Source organism: Anomalospiza imberbis, chromosome 4, assembly GCF_031753505.1.
Source record: "Anomalospiza imberbis isolate Cuckoo-Finch-1a 21T00152 chromosome 4, ASM3175350v1, whole genome shotgun sequence".
In the NCBI taxonomy this organism is placed as follows: Eukaryota; Metazoa; Chordata; class Aves; order Passeriformes; family Viduidae; genus Anomalospiza; species Anomalospiza imberbis.
The window spans coordinates 67,559,594-67,582,940 of NC_089684.1; the positions used below are offsets into that span (position 1 = coordinate 67,559,594).

Here is a 23,347-nt window from a genome sequence, read left to right on the forward strand (position 1 = left end):
TAATATCCTGTTTAAACTGTGCACACTGATCATAAAAATACAGTTACACCCCCCAACCCCCCCAACTTATGAAACCGTCCCAAAACCCACTCACCACCCATGGGTAGTGAGTGTGCTCTTCACTCCTTCCTGGTGGAGATTCAGGAAAATCTGAAACTGGGGACAGTAGGGCTTGTTTTTAGTTCAAAGGCTCCATTTTTCACTGTTTCCTACTGAAAGGTTACTGTGTCTTTAAAAAGCCTTGCCAGTGAAGTCAGACTCCTGATACTTCCACCACAACAAATTGAAAGTGGATACTTGCTCATTAATGCTACATCCTAATGCAGAAGGCTGACTTGCTTTGAAAGCCTTCCCAATACAGTAAGAATGCTTAATTTTCTCATTTTAGTATTGATTGAAAAGAAGCCTCACATACCCTGTTTTTTTTTTTTTTTAAGGAACACAGACTTCCTCACTTCCTTGCTAAAAAGTGAAAAGCTTTTTGCTTAATAGGGCACCCACAGTGAAAATAGTAGAACTAATTAACACTAATGAGAAACAGATGTACTGGAGAACATTGAAACTTGAGGTTCTTAAGAGAAAGATTGGATTGATTTAGGCCTGACTAAATGGAATCAAAGAAAAAAAAAAGCACCAAAAAAAACCTTCCAAAAAACCAAGAAAGGGATGAATAAATTCTAAATAATAAAGAAAAACTTGTATAAAATGCTTTGAAAATTTCAGTTCATTGTACTCTCTGTATGTTTAAGAATTCTTTCATGTTATTTAGGAGCCAAACAGTTGTGTTGTCATGGTGAATGAGACACAGAAAATGAGAAATATTTTTATTGTCCAAGTTGAAAATAGTAGAGAAAGCAAAGTTTAAGCAGGGTAAAGTATGATATTTAAAATGATTTCCCTTCCCCCACTGTGAGATCTTGATAATGTCTGTCTTTGAGGTCCCATAGATGCAGTTCCCTCTCCAGGGCAGCAGATGCACACACACAAACACAGTGGCTTGGACAACACGCTTGGTGTATGAGGATTTTGGAAAATGTTCTTGGTCAAACTTCTTGCCATGCAGCTGAAGAACTGTCAGTAATTGTTAACATTCAGAGCGCTATTAATTGAAATACAATAGACTTGAACTATTTCTGCTTTATATTGTGCCTAATTTAGTCCTGTCTTTCAGCCAGTGAATGTTGAATTTTGCAGTGCTTAACCTCTACAGCAGCACCAGAATTAACATCGTCCACATTTTGTGCACCCTGTGTAGCTCCATTCCTTGCAAAGGGCCTTGCCATTTTCTGTGCTCTGTAGAGGCTCTCAGAAGTTCAGGGAACAGTCACACTTTCCTTGAAATAGATGGTAGATAATAGATAATTGCAATGATTTCATGTGGTGTGGGCTGCCACTTAATTACTCTCGTGTCACGTCCCATTGTACCTCCTCGCTTCTTCCAGGTGGGCGGTATCCAACAGAGAGATGCTCATGGCACAGAACAGCTCGTTGGAATTTAAACTGCACAGATTATATTTCATTAGTTTATTGATGGGTGGAACAGCAAATCAAAGAGAAGCACTTCAGTATGCGAAAAACTTCCAGCCCTTTGCCCTAAATCATCAGAAAGGTACGTTTTTGGTCACATTAAGGGGATTTAAATCACTGGGATATGGCACCTGGGAGTAAAACATATATTCCAAATATGTTTTACTCCATTATTTTCAGTTTGTTAAAGGCTTCTTTTTGGATTTATCATGTATAACCCAAATCCCTACAATTAGAATTACCTTCTTTTTTCTTCTTTAAGAGGGCTCAAAAGTAATATCTGAATGATTGCACATTTGCTTAAATTTAAGGTTTTTGACTCTTTAAATAAAATGCAGATTACATCTAGAATAGGCCTGCTGCCAGAGTAAAGTGCTAAAAATGCAGGGGAATGTTCTTGGAATAGTCATCTGCTATTTTCTGCTGCGTGGGGTAATACAAAGAGAAATTAAACTTTTGAAAAATGGAGAGCATGTGAGTTAAATGAACCATCTCAAGCTGAATCCAGCAAAGCCTATTTTTTAGGGTACTGTGTGTGTCAGATAGCTTACAATAAAGTAAACCTGCTAGAAGCAAATTCCCAGGCAGCACACCCTGGCAGCTCCCCAGCCAAAAAAGTACTAGGAGTGGAGCTCTCCTGGCTGTCATGGCTGTAATTGTTCGTGTGGAGGTGAGGATGTGTGCAGTGATCCGGTGTATCTGCCTGTTTTCCATGTGAAAGCTCCAGCTGGAGACACAGTCTCTTGTTTGTTGTACAAACTCTGCTGTTCCTGGTTCCTCCCAGACATCCAGGTCCTGATGGGCAGCCTGGTGTACCTGCGGCAAGGCATCGAGAACTCTCCGTACGTTCACCTCTTGGATGCAAACCAGTGGGCTGACATCTGTGACATCTTCACGAGGGATGCCTGTGCTCTCCTGGGCCTCTCAGTTGAATCCCCTCTCAGTGTTAGGTATGCTGCTTTTCTCTTGCTTTTGAGACCAGGTACTTCGTGGTTTGGTTCCTGTTTCTTGTTGAGGGCAAAAGAAATGACTTTTGACTAGCTTGACTCAAATACAGGGTATAGTTACAATTAACAAATCTGCAAAGATTAAAAACCAGAGGTTCCTGTGTGCTGGACTTCACCCTGCACCACCGCAGCTCAAGAGGAAGCATTCCTGCATGGAATTTACCTTCCATAGTTTAGACATAACTGCTAAAGATGAAGATGGCAATCAGCCAGTTATTCCCACAACAAATGTGTGACAGCTGTCCCTGCTGTTCAGCTGAAAAATAACCCTGAAAATGTAGCCGTGATTCCATCAGCATTTGATAATTTTTTTTTTTTTTTTCTCCACACATTACTAGTTGCCTACTTAGAAGAATGCTTAACAGTTATGTTGTGGTTTCAGCTGCTAAAATTTCCAAATTGTCTGCTGGGGCCTCTTTTGTAAAGAAGAAAGAGGAATTTTTAAGCTCAGTAGCTAATCTGACAAAATGCAAATCTGTACGAGGCTGTTGGAAATAGGAAGAAAACCCAACCTAATCTTCTAGCTTCTTTGAAGATAAAACAGATTAGCTGCTATTTAGCCTGTGCATGTCAGTTCCCCCGGCACACTCCCCTGATGATCTCATTTTCATTTAAAATGTTAAACAGAAAATAAATTATGTGTATCTTTCTGTCTTTCTGGGTTGGATTTGGTACTTAGCAGAAGCTTCACTGCTTCTTTTTTTTTTTTTTTTTTTTTTTTTTTTTGCTTACTTTTTTCTTTTTACTGTTTCCATTCACTATTGTTAGACTTCTGTGCTTGGTTTAGAGCTCTCACATTGCTAAAGCCTTCAGCTTTTCCTGTTTCTACCTCAGTCACAAAACACAACAGAAACAACAAAGGGAACACTTCAGACTAATTGTTTTTCTACAATAAACTTTTGAGTTTCAGTTTGAGTATTTTATCGGTATTTAGAGCTTAAATGTTTTTTTTTTATCTTCCTCTTGTTTCATTCAAATGACCAGCAGTCCTTTAGATTTTCATTGTTCATGCACTGATGCTGCAATGCAGTTTTCAGAGCAAATGGCCAAGAGATTTTTGGTGATGTGGGAAATCCCTGTTACTGATGTTTGGAGTGGTTGGACATTTGCTCTGCTCCTGGTGTGGAATTGATGGTGCTGAAATGTATTTAATGTATAGGTGGTATTGATGCTCTTGTCATAAACAAGACTGTTCTCAACTGGTGTGACCTTGGAGTGCTGCAGATCCTTTAGGAATTAAACAAGCTTGAAGTGAAATCCCTGCTGTAAAATATTTTGCTTTCTAGAGCATGAGTAGTGGGCACTTTTTTAATGCTGATTGGCTTCTCCAATATTTACCTAATCCTGTACAGGCCTCATGGTCTGAGTTACTATGTGGTGACAGCAGAAAAACTCTTGTGTTCTGGAGGTCAGAGTTCGGGGTCTTGAAGGACTGCAGGAATTTGAATTTACTATTGACTTGAGTTTTTATATTCTGAAAGGGTTCTTCAGCAGGGTTAACACAAGTTACACTCAGGGCTGAATTAACAAAAAACAAAGTGTAAGGGTTAAAATGGCCAGGAGGTGAGAGATATAATTTATATATATATTTTAGCTTAGGCAAGAGATCCACAGGTTTCAGGTAGAGTCAACATGACTTAGGTAGACAATAAAACTTGCACATTTAGTAAAATAATCTGCCAAACAAACAGAGCAGGCTGACAGCAAGGTCAAACCCTGTTTCTGTTGCTGGTGATTTCCAGTACTGTCATTAGATTTAAATCCATCAACTCATCTGTTAATTTGTGGAAAACTCTGCCATACTTTCTTTTGTAAAATACTGAAATATTTCCAAATAGTGTGCTAAGTTGTGGTAGTGGGTAAATCCCAGAGGAGGCTGAACTGTTTGTTGGGACACAGACTTTGGGAAGTTTTATACTGCTGTTCTTGTCACGGGCCCTGGTTTCCTCCCTTTCCTTACCTACCTGCTTTTTCTACATTTCTGTTCTTGGTTTAAGGTGAAGGTGGAAAGACATGTTTCTTTACATGATAATTACATATAATTAAAGGATTGTGGGTTACATGGAAATTCTTAGGCTGCACATATTCCACCATAGCTGAGAGCAACCTCCTGAATAAACTCATGTGATGTCTTCCTCCTGTACAGCTCAAAATCAAAGTAGATGGTAGAAGAAATCAAATCATTATGAATCTCAGAGGAGGAATTTACTGTTGTTTTCTGTCCAGAATATAGTTCCTGAGGGCCCCAGCCTAAAATACATGGATAATTGATAACCTGCCCCAAAACTCTTGCTTGTCTGTACTTCTAAGCTCCCTCCAAGCATAACAAGATGTAAATGAAAAAATACAAAAACCTTGTGTCCCAGTTAACCTTTAAAATAGAAATGTGAAAAATGTTGGTTTCCTAACATGCACCTCATGTTAACGTGTCCTTTTTCTGCAGTTTTTCAGCAGGTTGTGTAGCATTACCAGCTCTAATCAACATCAAGGCAGTAATTGAGCAAAGGCAGTGCACAGGGGTTTGGAACCAGAAGGACGAACTCCCGGTGAGTGGGGGCTGAGCCACCCCTGGGGCAGATTTCTAAGGGCAAATGCTGTTTTCAGGTTTGTTTTGTACTTCATGGTACAGGATGTTTTGCATGGCCACCACCTCCAGCAGCTCTGGGGCTTGGGGCTCTCTGCTGCACAGGGCCTGGGGCTCACAGACAGCCCCAGACACTGACCCAGGCAGCCACACAGGCTGCCCCAGACACAGCACTGCCCTCAGCAGCTCCCACACTGTCCTCCCACACAGGACTCACCTGGAACATAAGTACAGACAGCCAAGATCCCTTCCTTCTCCTTGGCTGGAAATGATTGACATTCACCAGTGAAAGCACAACTCCAGATTCGTAGGCAAACACCTGCTCATGGGTCCTCAATTGCAGCGTGGCCCTCCTAGCCCCTTTGATACTCTCTTCCAGCTGTTCCTCCTCAGTCTTCTTCCCCTGCACTTTCCTCCTATAGTTTATATAGTTCTGCTGACCCCCTCTCCTCAGAGACCCTCAGGTTTAGATTTGTGTCTCTTGCAAAGTCCGGGTTTGGTTGCAGTTTCTTGATGACCTGTCAAGGTTGTTTCATATTATTATCTCCATTATTTTTGTCCGTCAGGTTTGTACCTCTCAGTTTTTTTTGTTGCTCCTCCTTTCATTTGTTATCCCCTTTCACATTGGAAAGGTCTTTGATAAATGACCTTAAAGAAACTGATGCTCTCACCTTCCATTTACCCAGAGATGTTTCTGTATAACTGGAAAGAAAATGGATCCCACAGAGACACATTCACTTCCCCTAGCTAGGTTTGAGCTCAGTCCAGGGCTTGCTTTGCACTGGCTCTTTATCAGGCAGACAGGAGATGAAAGAATTAGTGCTGCATCTGGGGACACAGGAGTTGGGATCCAGTGCATTATGTTTGCAGCACATCTCATTTATATCGGTTGAAATGAAGTTCAGTTGTTATGAAACCCCAGTTTCCCTTTATAGCTCTTGCTGAGCGTGTGCAGCTCTCCAGTGACCTGCTCCTGATTTGGAAAGGAAACTTTTTTAGTGCAAACTGGGCATGAACTGAGTTAGCCTCTTCGACTGCAGTGGGAAGAGGCTCATTTATAGAGTAAAGATGAGTGTTGAGTTTTCTCCCTGCTGGGTTTTCTGTAATGCTGAGAGTGTAACCTGTGAGTGTGACAGATTCCTGCCTTGCTCTCCAGCCAGGAATGAATAGCTAGGGGAGCATTTGGAAAAAGATTGCTGTCTGATGCAAATCAGCTAATAATACACCTGTGTCTCCTTGCATTTTCTAAACTGAAGGGTCTCTAGTGTGTTCTGCTAAGGCAGTATGAGGGTGGGAAACCTTATTTTCATTGTGCAAAGACACATTAAGTAGCATGAGAAGGTCACATTTTCAGGTTTTGTTGAAGGTTAAACCTTTGAACAGAGGACTGCTCAGAGCCAGGTGAGCTCTGGTGTGATTTTTGCAGTTCTCAGTTAATCACTGAAGTTACGGACCTGTTCTTTGTTGTATGTTCCTTTTTGAAATAATTTTGTACTCGTGGCAAGAGTTGTGCTGCACAAGTATCTGATTGTGATATACTTTATTATTCACAAGACAGGAAGGTGTTGGCAGAGCCTTTCAAGAAACTGTAGAACATGAATATAGTCAATGCAAGGGTTTTTCTCTTTTTTAATTTTCCCCTAAAATGAAATCTATAAGCTAGTTTTTATTTCCTAGCCAGTGATTTCCAGAAAGTCTTGATGGAAGCCAGCTCAATTTTCCTATCAGGGCATAGATATGCAACAAAATTTGCATTTGTCCCTTGGCAGAATGTGCTGTTTTGTTGTTACTCTGCATCCCCAACATAAATCACCATTTTAAGATCACAATTAAGTATTTTTGGCTGGGAAATTGTCAGGCATCCACACAATGGATTTTGTTGCTTTCACAGCTGAATTGTGAAATCTGTTAAGTAACTGCCATGACCTAAAGGGATATTATCTGGAAATGTCAATTCCCCAGATAAATTTTTATGTTAATTTCATTCACAGATTGAAGTGGACCTCGGTAAAAAGTGCTGGTATCATTCAATATTTGCCTGTCCCATTCTTCGTCAGCAAACAACAGATAATAATCCACCTATGAAATTAGTCTGTGGTCATATTATATCCAGAGATGCTTTGAATAAAATGTTTAATGGCAGCAAGTAAGTACCATTCTTTTATTTCAAACAACATACAGAAAAGGACTCATCTTAAGACTAGAATACAGTGTTTTGGGAAAACTGAGCCCATAATTGGTGGAAGTTTGTTAATCTTGGAGAGTGGTTTGAAAGCTGGATAAGCTGGGTTGATGCACTGGAGAAAAGCCTAATAAACTCTCTGATGTTGTTGAAAGTGAGCTTGTGTGAAGGAATGCAGCAAGCAGAGTAATTTTTCATGTTGTTGCCACCATTGTGTTGTCTTAAATTCAAACTGGAAGGCTTTACACACACAGTTTTTCCTTGGGAGCAAGGTTAGTAATGCATGAAAAATCTCTTGAAAAATAAAATTAAACCTCTGGGGGAAATTTGTCTTAGTAATTGAGCAAGGAGGGGAATTATAACTGTGGAAATAGTCCTTCTTAGATATCTGTGGGGTGCTTCAGGCTTTTGGGGAACAGGAAATGGGAGAGAGAAATCTCTACGGTTTTTCTTGAGGAAGAACAGTGGTTGTTTGGATTGAATATATACAGTTTCTGTGCAGGCTGTCAGCTTAATTTAGAGCTCTAAGTCATTTTGGGAAATCCAGTGTGAAAATAAGTGAGGCTGTGAATGAAAATGTCAAGTGATGTTTGCATTCTGTGCCCTGTTAGAAAAGCCTTAAGGGATGCCTTTGTGGGTGACTTTGGGTGACTTTAGCCATTTTAAGCTGTAAACTTGCTGCTGCATCATTCCTGTCCCTGATAACTCATTCCTGGTGCTTTCATTGATCAGTTTTACTGACAGCACAGCTCTGACAGTATTAACTCTGGAGAAGTGGGTGGGTGGGGGGAGAAGGTAAAATGCCCAAATGTGGGAGATGGGGGCAAAATGGATCCATGCTTTAAAATAGAATCAATTTCTTCAAAAAGAAGAGATATTGTAAGTAGGTGGGATTGTATGAGAGACCTCAACAGGGAGACCGGGGTGACCCTTCAGTCATAGCCTGCAGGAGCTGATCGAAGTGGGCTGGAAAATCACAGCATTTTGGGAACCAGACACTAAAATGAACTGGATATTGAGGAAGCCACACTGAAAGCTACCAGCTGATTTAAAATTACTGCAAGGCCAGGCTGGTCTAGTGGAAGGTGTCCCTGCCCATGGCAGCAGAGTTGGAATGGGATGGACCTTAAGGTCCCTTCCAACACAAACCATTCTATGATTTTAAAATACAACAAGCAAATCCAGAAGTAGAAATAATAACTACAGAGAAATTGCTCTTTATGATAATCTAATAATTCTTGTGGGTGAAAGGTGAGAGACTATAACTAGAAGGAAAAGCATGGTAAGTTCTCTCTCAGCTAAAGGTGACTTTTAAAGGAGCCAAGTGTTGGGGCTTAAGAGTGCAGTTGTTTCCTGCTGCAGGGGGAAAACTGAATACCTTTAATGCTCTGTTGTCACACATTTCCCCAGTTCTAACACATTGTCTTTGTCCCCAGATTAAAATGTCCCTATTGTCCAATGGAACAGAGCCCTGGAGATGCCAAACAGATATTTTTCTGAAGAAAAGTTACATTATGCAGCTTGTAAGTGACACTCTGGATTTCAGGTGCATTTCAGGAGAAGTAAAACACTCTTGTTCCCTTTTATGCAGCAGACTGAGGACTCCTATGTTTGTATAAGCTAATGCTACAGAAACTTTGCCAACATTTAGTCTATACATACCAAGTGGAAATGCTACAGAAATATTATTACCATAGGGCTCTACTATACTCTTGGTCTCCATACCTGATCAAGTTACTACACCAGCAGTTGTCATTCAATGCAGGTTTTTGTACTTAATTATATGGTGACTTTTTACTTTTTAAAAGCAGAAATTGATCACCCCCATTTGTTTAATATTCTTCCTGCTATTATTCTATCATTTTATTGATAACTGTCATCTTAGAGAAAGTTTGTGGACAAAGTTTTATTTCCTGTAATGTGTACATAATTAAAGGTAAATACTTCAGAAAAAAAAAAGTTTGATAAATTGAATAGTCGTTATAAAACTAATTTGTATTTTTTTTGCTGAAAATGCTGTGATATATTCTGAGTTTTTCTTTCAAGCATTTTTTCAACTTTTACATAGAATTCAAAGTAAATGTGCATATATATAAAGTATATAAAATATATAGCCCCAAGGGGCTACCTGTTGAAATCCATCACTAATTTATAAGGGTGATGTGTGGCTAAACTACTACTGGGGCAGAGAGGGAATAGGAAATCCTATTCCTCTGGTTTCACGATCGAGAAACGTTTGTGTAAGAGAACATTCAATAAATTCTGAAGTGGAAATGCTTTTAGTTGATGACTTTTGCTCTCTGGCCTTTGTAGTCATGTTCTTTGAACTTTGTATTCAGGATTAGGCTATAAATGTCATGTTGCTGTATAGTTTAATAGTCATTATAGTGTGCTATTTATAAACAGTTATCAAAACCAAATAAATTGTAGAAGTATTCATTGTTAAATGGGGGGAAAAGCATGTTCTGATGCAATCTACTGATCACGACTCTGCACTTGGCAGAACTGGGCCCTACATCATATATTAGGAGGTAGCAAGTTTTCTGTAGCTTGAGAACACTTTGCTTCTAGCCTTGTTTTTGTAGTAGAATATTACTGCCATTGCCACTTTCTCTGCTAAATTTGTCATATTGTTGACTAGGTAAATTTGTACTCATAAAGGAGATGTAGATCACGGCAGTTAAATCTTTTTTAGTGTGCATATATTTGTATTTATTGCACTGTCCTATAGTAGGGCAAGCAGCCATAAGGCATGCAAAGCTACATGTAAAATTATATTTCTGTATTGTGTAGTTAACAAACAGCAGCCAACCAACCCCAAGCTTGTCTGGTTGAACACTGACACACTGGTTGAATGCACTAGCACAATGCACTACAGAGAAGACCGTCTTTGGGAAATCTACACCTTTTGAATTTGCCTGTCACCTGACTGGAGAGACTGAGTCGGACTCTTATGGGATCAGTGACAATGGACAAACCTACAGAGACATTATAAAGTGAGGAGCGAGTCAAGGCACACATTTTAAACTTCAGATGTGTTTGATACATGTGAAAAAATACAGGTGTGTGATTTTCTGCAAAACTTACATTGTATTCACACTGAGTTCCAAACAGCCGCGTTACCAAGTGGTAAAATCAACAATAAACGGGTGAGGATATTATTTTCCATGTAGGTTTCCTAGTCTTGCTGAAATTGCTTTAAATATTTTCTTTTGACTGGAGTTGCTTAATGCTTTGGATCTATATGAAATGACATATAAAGTAATTAAAAACCCAACAAACCCAGCAATAACAAACCCCCACACAAGCAGCCTGCAGTACGAGTGCTGCATCTTTCTCTGTTACACTGATGCTATTTTAGCACTGGTGTGAACAGTAAATGTTGATAGCTTAAAGCCCAAGAGCTATTAAATGGAAATAGGTTACAAATTCACCTTGGTTATTAAATACCACCTTAACTAGTGCATGTTATGGATCCATAGCTAATTCAAAAACTGTTTTCACCAGTTCATTGCTATTCTTTCCCTATCTGACTTAAAAATCCTTGCCTGCAGTTGTGCAGCTCCACCGACAGATGATGCTCACGGTTCAGTACTGAGAGTGTGCGTGCTCACCCTAACAGGAGGCTGTGCTGGGCATTTGGGAAGCAGCTCTGCAGTTTGCTTGGCACAAATAATCCAATTTGCCCTGTGAAGTGATGTGAGTTCTCTCCTGCTACTGCCTGCTATGCTTCTGGTAACTGGAGAGCATGCTTGCAGGGGAAAAGTGAATAAAACTGTGGTTTCCATACTTAAAGTATAGTTGGCATCTGGTATGTGTACATTGTCCCTAGTGGGGTGGGAATATCCACAGTAAAAAAGTATTAGATTTTGAAGCTGCAGTGGTATCTGTGATGTGTCTCCCTTACATTTTTGGACCAGATTGTGAAGCCTTGGACTAGTCCCTGAAGTAGCCCTGTGTGTCCTAAGTGCCTTTTGGTGCTGCAGGATGGGAATAAAGACACTCGGCATGTTTGTATCTGTATCCAGACCACCCTGTCACTCCTTGGGCTGTGCTGGGCTTGCAGCTGGTGCTCCCCTCCTTTGCAAGCTGTCAGAACAGCAGCTCTGAGCAAGTGCACCCATTAATGGTGGGGATGGGCATCAAGTCAAGAATTTTTTGACCAAGCTTATATAAAGCTTAATTTATGGGTGCTTTGAAAGTAATGGATGTTTATAAACTTGATTTTCATAGCAGCAGCTTGTTTGTAGTGTCAGTTCAATGTCTGTTAATAGAATTGGATTTTAATTTTTGTAAATGCCTGAAATAGGAAATGTATTGCGATGCGTTCTTGTGGTGTTTCAGGTCTGACTTGTATTATAAAGCATTATCAAAACTTCAAAAGAGTAGGAAATGAAAGTAGCACATAGCCTTTTTAAACTTCACAGGTATTGTTCATTTTTGGTTGTCATTTACACAAAGTTCATGTTCTCACCTCCTGTTGGTGCTCTGGATGTTCATCTGCTCTCTGAAGTATTTTTTAATTAAGTCTTTTCCTGCTGTGACCTCCGCACTGCACATTGTAACTAGGCATGGATGAACTAACAATCTTCCCTCCTAAAAGCAGTGTTCTTCTATGGAAACATTGATTTCAGTCTCCTCCTGTGGGGAAGCTGAAGTGGATGCTCTGTGTTCCCAGTAATGAGTCAGAGCTGCTGATCTCTGTTAGCTTAGGCCCGTCTCCATCCTGTTGCTTTGAATCTTTCTTCTTGACACTTTACAGGATGGCTTCTACTAAAATTCAAGGTTGAAGTTACTTATCGCTCAGAGCCAACTTGCCAAGGTAAAGGCAGTAAGTTTGGGTTAGATTTCCTTGCAAGGTTTGTTTGCCCACTGCAAGGTTTTTCTTTCTGTGCTTATCACTTCAGAGGTTGATGTGTCTCTTGGGCAGGGAGGGATAACATGGTCCTTAATCCATTTCAACCCTTGCTCCTTTCCTTTTGTGAATAGGAGACTGAAGTGTAGGGAAAGAAGCTTTTGAAACGAAATTTAAAAAAAAAGAGCCCGGCAGCAGTGATTTGTAGTGAGTAAAGCTGTAATGTGGTGTTACATCACTACTGTGAATTTAATTGAAGTCTTAATATGTAAAAAGGAAGAGTGGTTTACAAAAATGTGCATATATGAGATGAGAGTAACTTAATCTTTCTTCATGACTTCAAGTTTGCATTAAGTTAGCAGTCCTGTAGAGAAATACAGGATTGGAACTGTTCACAGCCTCCTATAAGCTCTTACTGAGTCCTGCTGGGTCTGCTTGTAGGAACTGGGGTTTCAGATCACACTAACTTGTACTAATTTTTACAGGACAGCTGTATCTGTGTTTTCAAATGCAAAAGCCCTGGAAGTGTTGTCTAGTTCCTATTCCACTTCAGAACTTTTCACTTTCTAGAGGGTGTTTTAAAACAGCAGTGTAGACTGGAACAAAGACTGGTGGGTGCTGTGACCTGGGCTGCAGTGAGCAAACCTTCCCTGAGTTTGGCCTTTGAAAGGAGATCCCCTTTTCTCCTGCATTTCCTCTGTCTGGTTATTTTCAGACCTCGTGACACTGCTGTTGGTTTCTTTCTTCTTACTAAGTGTCAGATTATAGCTAGGACTTTTCCTTCGACTGGAGAAAAGGGATGGGGAAGGTGCAAATAATGTTTCAGTTCAAGTCTTGAGCATCATCCATGAGACACTTGCCTGAGGGGAGAGGAAATAAATATATCAAGGTAGCTGTTTTGACTGACAATTCTTTCCCCTCAGAACTGAGAACAAATCCAGTATTTTCCAAGGTCTCTAGGTTATGTGGGGGGTTTCCAGGAATGTGGAACACAAACAGATGTGGTTGATCTCCCATGACAAAAATTTACACATATTCAATTTATTCAGCACGGCTCAGGATGGGAATCCGGTGATGGATAGGTTGTGCTGACCCTGCAGGTTTTAATGTCAGATGAATCAGAAGGAAGAAACCCACTTACAGGAAAGTTGTGTTTCACTGCCTATTGAATGTTCTTCCAGAGGTTTCTGTAATTTTTTTCCTGCCTTAATTTGCTTTTCTCTGTTGAATGCTGCAGAAGCAGCAGCAAGGGCATGGTTTTGGGGGTGGCTTCCAAGCACTTGCACAAAATGCACCACAGAATTAGAGGAGTCTGGGAGGAGCTTAGGTTACTTCCCTGTGACAGGTCATTATCAAATACAGGCTTGGACAGACAAAGTGACTTTAACTGACCAGTCCAGTTACTGGCTCTGATGGGGTAATCTTGGCTGTATTATGTATCTGGAGTTTATTTATCAAAATCCTTTCTCAGAAAAGTTCACTGAATAAGTGAAGCTCTGTATGGTGTAAAAGCAGGGATCTGTCAACAAATTCTGGATGCTCAGTGTTTCGGGGGCATCTGATGCCTTCCTCATCTTCATAGGCTTTCAGCAACCATCTTGTACTGTTTCTTTTCCTTTATTAGTTATGCTTAAATTGTGTAACAGCTCTTGCTCTCCCCACCATTAAATGTTAACTCCTGGGTTGTTTGTCTTTAGCCCGTCAGATCCTGAGTTATGAGCTACTCCCTTTTTAGTTTGGAGCAAGTGTGCAATTAGGTAACCATCAGCCTCTGAACAAATGCATTCCTTGTGCTCCTCTTTGAGTGTCATTCTCCAGGCCAGCCTCCAGTTCGCCCTGTGTCAGCCTGTGACAGCTTCCAGCCTCTGCACCCTGCTCAGTCAGCTCACTGTGGAGCTGGAACCTCTTCCATGTGCTGTAACCAGCAACTGTCAGATCTGTAGGGCCTGTCCAACAACAGCTTCCTGCATGCACAAACAAGCACCCTTGAGCTGCTTCTCTGCACTCCAGCCCAGCCAGTCCTCCTCTCTTTATTGGTGCAAGCAGCAGTCCAGGCTGCTTGCCCAGACATTGCCACTCAACCACAAACCCAGCCAGCTTGCCCTGAACTTGCATGATTTGCTAGAGGTGTATGCATGCAGGGCTGGAGTTGCTCTTGGCACTTCCCTTCTCACTACTGCACTGATACTTGCAATTGCTTCTTAACATTTTAGTGCAAGTGCAAGGTTTTAGGTTTAAATGCAAGGTGCAGTGCTGGGTGCAGCTGAGCTGAGCTGGAACACAAGCTGATCAAGGGACTGTGTGGAAGGAAGAGCTGGCAAAGGAAAGTCAGTGTTGCTTTGGAGAGCTGTGCTGGGTCACTGCTTGTGCTGGAGGCTTCTGTGGTGAAGTCGGTCATTTTTGGGGTGTTCAGTGAGAAACTGGGGCAGCGACTACAAAAGGGTTTGTTTTGGTGCTCACCCCAAGCTGTTCTGCTCCTCTCAGCCTTCTGACCTGCTGCAGGGAAGATTGTGCTGCTTTTGCAGCCAAGGTGGAATCAGAGCAGTTCAGTGCAGTGTATTGTGTGTGTTTGTAGAACACACTAAAATTTAAGGAGCTCAGTGATAGAAAACCTTGTGTAAGAAGAGACAGAATGACAAGTTTTACCCCCCGCATATCTTGGGATGGACAGCAGCCCACAAACATGCAGGATCTCACTGAAAATCCACAGCTGGATTTGCTTTCCAACTCCCTTCCCTTATAGGCTTGTGCTAACTCATATCTGTTACAGTGCTACTAGAGGTCAAAAATGGGAAGATTTCACTGTGCAGTGGATTTGGAGCTGTTCAGGGGGGTTATGCAGCCCCTTTACTGGGAGGGGCAAGGAAAACCTTTCCACTGAATCCAAGACATAGGACTAACTAGTTAAAGGGAAGGAAAATATCAAACCAAAACCGCTGACTTTGAGGTGGGCTCAGTAATTGTGGAGGGAGAGGCAGAATCACCTCACGCAGCAATGGGCAGATGGAGGGGTGGCTGCAGCACCACCTGGACTGGAAGGGAGATTGATCCAATGAGTGGTTCTAGAGGAGAGGGAGAAGGGTGGAAAAAAAGAGGTTTAAAAGTTAGTGTTCATAGGGAGCTTATACAGGTTATGACTTCAGAGAAGCTGGGAAGGTGTAATGTCCCTGAGAAGGCACTGGGCTTAAAAGCGATCAGGTGTGTTCTGAAATAACAAACAACCCCTCTGAAACAAATAAAAATTGCCAGAGCAAACAGATCCTGTTTCTATTTCTTCATCTGTTGGAAGAGGATTTGGGTGTGGGGGTCAGTAGCAGAGCAGGAGCACACTGCCCTTCTGCCTGGGCTACAGGAACGTGGTGTGATGTGTAACGTGAAAAAGTGGATATGAGAATATGAGGAAAGACCTATAGCTTTTTGGCAGAAACACTTTTGAGTTACAGCTTTTTAAGTGAAAACTTTTATCTCACACTAATTCAGTAAGAGACTAATTCAATAATTAAATTGATCTCATAGCCTCAGTGTTGGGGCTTTACTGTTATTTTTATCTTCATAGTGTGTGTAGTTCTGTGGAGTTGCCATTCAGTATTTGCCTGCTATTGTTTAGATACACTTATCTACTCCTGAATATTTTTTTTTTAATTTTTACAAACAAGTAAGTTTGGAAGAACTTTGTTTTTCTTTTATTTTCTCTCCTTCCCATTGTGTTTACAGAGGAGAAGACTATCAAAGTGTTTTTTCCACTCTTTGGCCAGGTTTTTATCAGCCCCGTGACAAGAATTCCAGAGTACCGACAGACTCTTTATCTCAGACACCTTCTTGGCAGTTTCCTGGGATGTGGGAGAGTTACTGGGCCCATCAGCAAGTCCCTGGGAAGATACCTTGAGATGATTTTAGGCTGTGGTAAGCTGGCAGCTGAAGTCTGCGCCCTAACGCTCAGGATGATGTATTAATCACTGGCTTTTCCCTTAGCCAAGACTTTTTCAACCCCTTGTTTATTATCTTCCTGAAGGATTTTAGCTTTTCTAAGACTAGGAACCAAAGAAAAAAAGAAATAATAGTCATGAATCTGACTAGAATAATTTTATTTTATGTCTCAGTTCTTAAATTGCAAGTATACGAAGGAAATATTTATATGAAATACAGATCTGAAAAAACAGAACTTATAATAGTCCATAACATGTCCCCAAAATATCAACATGTTAAACATCCTGCTTAACCAAAACAATTTTTTTAAAATCACTTGGGCATTTCCCTCAGAAAGAAAGCAAATCCCGTTTTCCTTACTCAGGCCAAATTCCTGCAGGAACAGGTGGATCAGGGGTAGCAGCAGAACAAGGATAGTGTGAGGGGAGCAGTGAACCTTAGCCCCGGGACTGTAAAAACCTCAAAAGTAAGGGAATTAATCCATATTTAGCTTCTCAATGCAGTCTTGTATTCCATTACATTAAACAGTAGAAGCCCTAGGAGAGAGGCACCACAACGACAAGATGTGCTGAGTGAGGATAATGATTTTTAAGGCTTTGTGTAGCAAATTCCACCTCTGGCTGCATTTTGGGAGGAAATTGCACACAGCCTTGAGCAAAGGTCCAGCTCATGCCTTTATTTCTCATCAGCTTCTCGCTGAGCTGTGTCAGCACCAGGATTATCCTGGCTCTTTTGCCTGAGCCCTGTCCCTGGGAGCAGAGGTGGCTTTGGCCCTGGCCATTGCCTGGAGAAGCTCAGGGTTTGGAAGGAGCTGTGCTTTCCCCTGCAGTTCACAGGGAGCTGCTGCTCCTTGTCCGTGTGTCTGTGTGTCTGTGCTCCCTCTCGTCTCTCAGACCTGTCAGGGCACAGTGGCTGAGGTGCAGTGGCGTTGTGGATAACACAGGAGATGGATTTCTGTGCTGGCAGCTCCCGGGGAAGATCCAGAAGCCAGAAGGAGCAGATGCTGGTCTGTGTTAATTTGGTGTCCTGGGTTTTGTGGGGGGCTTCCCGTTGGCAGGTCTGGAGGGAGAGGAGGGTTTGGTTTACTCGGATGGGAGAGGAGCAAGAAGGCAATCAAGGCTCCTTTAGCCTTGGGCTGCAGCCAGAGACCTCCAAGAGGAGGCTGCAAAGTGTTCCTAAATCCTCTTTGTGCAAGTGAAAGGTCTGCCTCCATTTCGAGCAGTGACAGATAACAGAAGGATATTCTCAAGATACACTGATGGTCAATTCTTATATTAATTAAAAAAAATAAAGTGGGCTTTTTAAATTTACCTCTGACTTCTGCACACTCCTGCCTTCTCATTAAGTCTTCCTCTACATTCAAAAAAGAATGAAGAGGGAAGAGCTAAGGGTTTGTGGTTTTTTTTTTTTTTTTTGAGTTAGACAGGGTGTTAAAATTTCAGAGAGATTTTTTTCTTGTTGGAACATGTTGCCTGCAGAGAAGTTTGAAAGGAGGCTTTCCAGACAGCCAATGTGCACCCAAAATGATACAAATGACTGCTCTCCATCAACTGAGTGTTTTATACTGATGGAATGAGTTGGGGATTTGGCACCCCTTTTCAGGGAAGATTAATTGGTGGTGGAAAATGATTCCTGCTGCTGCCAGCAAGGATGGCAGGCCAGATGCTGGGGTGCTTTGTAAGGGAGTGAATTGCACTGTTAACTTCCAAAGAGCTTCCTTTCACTAAGCAGGAGCTGCTCAGAGCAGCAGGAATTTCCTCTCTAAATCAAAACTGAAATATGGTACAATAGCTAAAACAAGAGCTCTGTCAAGTTTAGGCCTGCTGAAGGAGAGCCATCCTTGAGGAGGTGATTTCCTGAGGCCCCACTGCATCAGGGCAAATTGGGAGAGCTCTGCAGGGTGTTTTTCTCCCCACAGAGACAGAACGTCCTTGCACAGAGCTGGCAACAGGGTTGAGATAAGTGAAAAATGCAAACAGTCTCCTAAACAAGGCTGCATGAAGAGCTTTTCCTTATCATTCCTCCCCTGGAAAGGCAGACAAGTACCAGGAAAGTGCTGGGTGTGATAAATATCCCCTGTGAAAATGACAGTCTGTTCCATTTTACAGATAGTTCAAAAAATGCAACCTGCCTTTAAAGGAAAAATAAATTTGTAGGGATCCATTTCTTACTAATGTTGGGGAGGGACTGTATTAATTTGGAGAAGTATATGGCAATTACCTCTTGTACTAAAAAACCCATGGATGTATAACAAGGAACAGGAATTTATCTGATTTAAAAGAGGCTTTGATTGGCAAAGAATGAGGCTCCAGAGGTGTGAACATGCTGTTCCAAAGCTTCTTGGCAACCCAGCTGTTCCAAGCACTAGCCCAGCCCTGGTTGCCCTTGAGCAGTAGTGGGGACTTCTTGGTGCCTCTCTTGCCACAAGCCCCAGGGTGCACAAGCACAGGGTGCTTGCAGAAGTGGTTTCCTTCAGAGCAGAAGTGACTAAACCAGCTGCAGGGAGGTCGATTTTCAGAAGCAGAATGTGTGTGGGCAAAAAGCATTTTCTCTTCCAAACCAGGAAATTCCAATTCTCATTCTGATCGTGTTTTCCTGGTGACCCACGGTGAGGGGTGGGTTGGGGAGGCAGGAGGCAAAGCATAAAGAAAAGGTTCCTGTGTGCCCTAGAAACTGGGTTACCCCTCAGTCTGTTCCAGTCTGCTCTGGTGTTTCTGAGGAGAGTCCTGTGAGGCTGCAGCAGCCTCTCTGCTGCTGTTCCTTTGTGCCTGCTGGAGAAACAGAGGCAGGAAGCCTGCTGCTGTCGGTCCCAAAATGGTGCAGAGGGGGATTTGGGCTGCAGGAACTTACATGTAAACCATGGGGACATCTGAATATGCAGTAACAAATTCAAATGAACGACTTGGGGAGGGGAAAGGATGAAATATGGTCACCCCCAGGCTCAAGTTGGGAATGGTGCATTGGAAGCACAGAGATGTGGTTAGTTATGAGCACTGGGTGATGCACAAAGTTTTTGGGCTGCCACAAACACCTCCTGTCTTTCTGTTTTGTATCTGCTGCTGGGTCAGAGCTCAGTGATTTGAGTGACTTAATAGTTGAAAAACCAAACAAAAATCCCAAACAGACCAAAAACCCCAAACAAAACCCAAAACAGAGAACAGGAGAACCTTCTGTTCTGTTTTTGCCCTTAAGTCATTGCTCAGGCTCCTCCCAGCCATCTTCTATCAGATGAAGAAATTTTAGGTTGCTTTTTGGCACCTGCCTCCTTTATCTCTAGAGGGTGAGATGTTGCCAAGATGAAGAGAAAAATGCCAGTGCCTGTCACTCACCTCTTACACCTGCATCTTCGTCTTCTGGTTTCTAAGAAAAGAGAGAAAATGTTTTAGTTCAAAGGTGCCAAGTGACAGCTCAGGAAAGAAACACTCCAGTGATGTGGGGCTGGTGCTCCCCTGCAGCCGATATCTTTAACAACGGATAAACCCAGCCTGGTTTTGAGGAAATCCATGCCAGGGTGTGGTGCTGCAGCCCATGTTACCCCAGTAATCCACTTAAATATTTTCATGAATAAATCTTTAAGGTGAGTAGCAGCAGCAGGGTCAGCCTGGGAACACTGAGGGTAAATTATTTCTGTTTGCTGTCTCTCTCCAGTGACTTTGGCACATTGTTGAAAATCCCTCAGCAGCAATAATTTCTGCAGCAGGTGAGTGGCAGTGATGCCACGTGGCATGCACCCAAGGTAACGATGCTCTTCTCCATTTTAGCATCTGTGTTGTTACGTTGGGGTAGATTCAGCAAAATAAGATGCCCAGGTAAAAGTTTTACTAAGGTAAAAAATCCATCCTGAAGGGCTTGGAAACTGCTGCAGAAATTAACTGCAGCTGAGGGCTTTCCCCTGATCATAAGGTAATGAAGTTTCTCATCTGGTTCCAGCTCCAGCTGCTGCTGGAATTCTCAGCATTTGCTGGAGCATATTTACTCTGTTAGGTCAGAATGTTTCAGGCTCTGGGGCTTTAACTTCTGACACACCCTTTTATGAGCCAAGACAGTTAATAGAGTAAGTATTGTCTCTTTCTAATCTATTTTTCTTCCTTGAAAGTCTTTTCCAACATAAATAATTTCCTGACTGTGTGATTCTAAGTTGATAATTCTTTCTCATCCTAATCCTACCGATGAGGATTAAAATACAGACACTGATTTTAACAGTGGTCCTTGTCTTGCATTGGCTGTGCTCTGATTATTGGCTGCCTCCCAAAACTGCCAGAACATCCATGTCCCTGAGGGCAGGGCTGTGGTCTCAGGCCAGAGATGGATCTGGAGAGGGTTGTGGAGAGCCTTACGTTGACACAGCACGATGGTGATCACCAGGGCGATGAGGAGCAGGAGGCAGGCACCTGCCAAGGGGACCCAGATGAAGATGTGACAGAGGAAATTCAGATCTCCCTGCATTCTTCCCTCTGCAGGAAGAGAGAAGACAAATGTCCACCAAGTGCTCATGGCCAGTGTTACAGACAGTTCTGGTGTCAGCATTTTCCTGGGGACTCGAGGGAGGATATGTGGGCAAAAGTTTTCTCATGTTTCCTGCTTAGGCTAAAAGCAGCCCCAGCCCCCAAGGCTCTACCCCCGCTCCCCATATTCCTGGTGTGCCCAGGCATGCTCGTGCTTTTTATGTCGTATTTAGCCCTTCTTAAGTTGAAGAAAATATTGGAATTTAATCCTCACATCTGTGAAAAGGAAGCTCCGTGGATCTTCTCTCTCCCTCCTGATCCCAAAATGCCTGCAGGATCCCCTTGGCATCAATGGACCAGAGTCCAGCCCTTCCCCTCTCCCTCCCTCCATTCAGGTTACCTGGATCTGGAGTCCTGAGCTTGGGGTCCTCAGTGATGCCACGCTGGGTGCTGGGTCCACATGTGGTGGGTGCCACTGTGGTGGTGACTACAAGTGAAATGGATGAATTCAGCATGTAGGGAAATACAATAAAACAGATCTCTCCCGCCTTTCTGCTCTCTCGCCCCTGCCAGGGCATAGGTGCTCCTGAGTTCAGCTCCAGGAGAACTTCATAGAGCCCATTTTGGAGGGAGACTCCCCAAAGGAGGGTCTCCCAAGAGCCAAGAGGGCTTGAGAAACAAGCAGCCTGCTTCACACCATCCTCACACCATCCTCACAAAGCCTGAGCCCCCTGAGCTTGGTGGTACTTTTGGGACCTGTGTGTGCTGAGGAAGGAGGGGGTGGTGGTGGACTTTGCTTTAATCTTCTCCCTTCAGAGCCATGGGTGGGGTGGGGAAGTGGGGATGGGGAGATGATGCTGGGTCTGCCCCACCATGTTTGCCTTTGGGCAGGAGCAGTGCCAGGAGGAGAGGTGGGAAGCAGGGAGCCTCTGGCAGGAGGAGCAGTGAGTGGGTCACAGGATGCCTTGGGCAAGCAAGCAGGGAAATGGGGTTTGTGGGAGGGATGGCTGGTTAAAAAGGGCACAGACAGGAGGTGCTGGGCATTTTGGCAGGGCTGAGTGAGGCTGGGTGAAGGTGTTGCTGACCTGGAAGGAAGGCACGCTGGCCAGGGCTGAAGTACAGCATTTGGTTCAAATTCATCACGCAGAAATAGGTCCCCTCATCCTGTGGTGTGAAAGATTTCACTACCAACTGATAGATCGTGTTGCGTTTGCTCGCCTCAAAGCGAGGTGATGTTCTGTGATTCTCCCCAAACGTGGCCCGGGACATAGAACTGATGAAGACAATGAAGTGAAGGGTCCCATTCTTGTCCAGGCGGATCCAGGATACACCATGGCTCTTGTCAGTGTGACACTCCAGCTCCAGCTTCTGTTTCTCCCGGAGATGGGTGATGTCCTTGGGAGACCTGACCTTTATCTCAAGTGCCTGGCCATAAATCCCAGGGCAGCCTGCAGGAGAGAAATCCTTGCTGGAACCACTTGGGAAGAGTCAAAGGGCTCTCTGAGGAAACCTCCCTCCCTCCCTGTCCAGGGGCTGGAAGTACAAACGGAAAGGGAAGACCTCACTGTCTGGACGATGTGAAGGTTTTCTTGGAGTCCTTGCTGAGATGGTGCATGGAGGGTGCTCAGCAATCACACGGGCTTGAAAGATGGGTGCTGCCCTTCCAGAGTCTTCTCAGGGACATTACACCTTCCCAGCTTCTTTGAAGTGACTCCCTTTGCACTTCTTGCAAATTTTTTTTTCCACCCTTCTCCCTCTCCTCTAGAGCCACTCATTGGATCAATCTCCCTTCCCAGTGCAGGTGGTGCTGCAGCCACCACTCCAGCTGCCCTTTGCTGCCTGAGGTGATGCCAGCCTTCCTTCCAAACTTACTGAGCACACCTCAAAGTCAACCTTTTTGGTTTGATATTTTTCCCCCTTTGTTATTTAACCCAATGCCTTGGATTCAGTGAAGGGGCTGCACAACCCTGTGTCCGTACTCACAGAATCCCAGAGTGAGCAGCAGGAGCAGGGCAGGAGACGTGTCCATCTTCTCCTGGGGTGTCTGTGCTTGGGGCTGGTGCAGCACAGCTGAGAAGATCTTTGTCACTTGGCTTGGGTGGCTCTGTCACTCTTTGGGGAGGATGTGATGTCATCAGGACCCTCTTGGGTAAGGAGGTGATGCTCGGCATCTGCGGCGTAACGAGGGAAAAAGATTCCTGAAGAAATTAACCTCTTGTCCAGAGTTTATATATCCTCATCAGTTCTAAATGGTGCCTCAAGGCTTTTTTCTGGATGCCTTCTCTAGAGATCCAGAGTGATGCTGCTCATGGCAGAGGTAGGATCAGCCACAACAGCCCGCTGGGAATCCACAGCTGCTCCAGCTCAGCAGAAGTTATGGATGAGTCCCATGCTTTTGATGCAGGCTGCACTTTGCTTTTCTTGGCAGGGGTTCTGCCTCCTTCTCCTTAGCCCACTCACGGGGTCTCGTGTGGATGGCAGAGCCCCCACTATTCTGTAACCCAGCAAGTGAGACACAGGTGTTTCATGGCATAGATACACAGATCATTTATCCCCAAGCACACGTGCTGCTGGCACACAGCTGGGTTCTTCAGGTGCTTGATTGTTCTCTTTGCAATTCTTCTTTGTTGATTTCTTCTTTGCAACTGCAAATCTCATTATGCAGGGCAGGTGGTCTGTGAGCAGAAGCATCATCTGAGTGCCCAATGTCCAGCGTGTGCTTTGCTTTTTGTTTGTTTTAACAACTCGAGGCTCTCTTCTCTCACCACAGGTGCTTCCTCTCTGCCAAAAAATCCCCTTGTGTGCCTCAATGGCCCTTGC

General features: G+C 43.3%; 2 protein-coding genes across 2 annotated transcripts in view; one reads left to right on the top strand and one right to left on the bottom strand.

The window, feature by feature from the left end:
* The window catches only part of RMND5A (required for meiotic nuclear division 5 homolog A), a 25,130-nt gene extending 14,669 nt beyond the window's left edge, over window positions 1–10,461 (top strand). Inside the window, exons 5-9 of the mRNA XM_068188974.1 lie at window positions 1,443–1,609; window positions 2,312–2,477; window positions 4,978–5,080; window positions 7,110–7,264; window positions 8,737–10,461. Of these exons, the coding sequence (XP_068045075.1) occupies window positions 1,443–1,609; window positions 2,312–2,477; window positions 4,978–5,080; window positions 7,110–7,264; window positions 8,737–8,800 (655 nt within the window). The 3' untranslated portion in view covers window positions 8,801–10,461. The remainder of the gene's footprint in view (window positions 1–1,442; window positions 1,610–2,311; window positions 2,478–4,977; window positions 5,081–7,109; window positions 7,265–8,736) is intronic.
* Window positions 8,807–22,867, bottom strand: CD8A (CD8 subunit alpha). Its single transcript, XM_068188975.1, has 6 exons — window positions 22,511–22,867; window positions 21,613–21,975; window positions 20,928–21,014; window positions 20,420–20,536; window positions 19,412–19,442; window positions 8,807–17,141 (listed from the first exon to the last, which is right to left on the bottom strand). Exons 1-6 carry the CDS (start codon window positions 22,554–22,556, stop codon window positions 17,096–17,098), a joined length of 690 nt encoding a protein of 229 aa, XP_068045076.1. The 5' UTR covers window positions 22,557–22,867; the 3' UTR covers window positions 8,807–17,095.
* Between the last annotated feature and the right edge of the window lie 480 nt (window positions 22,868–23,347).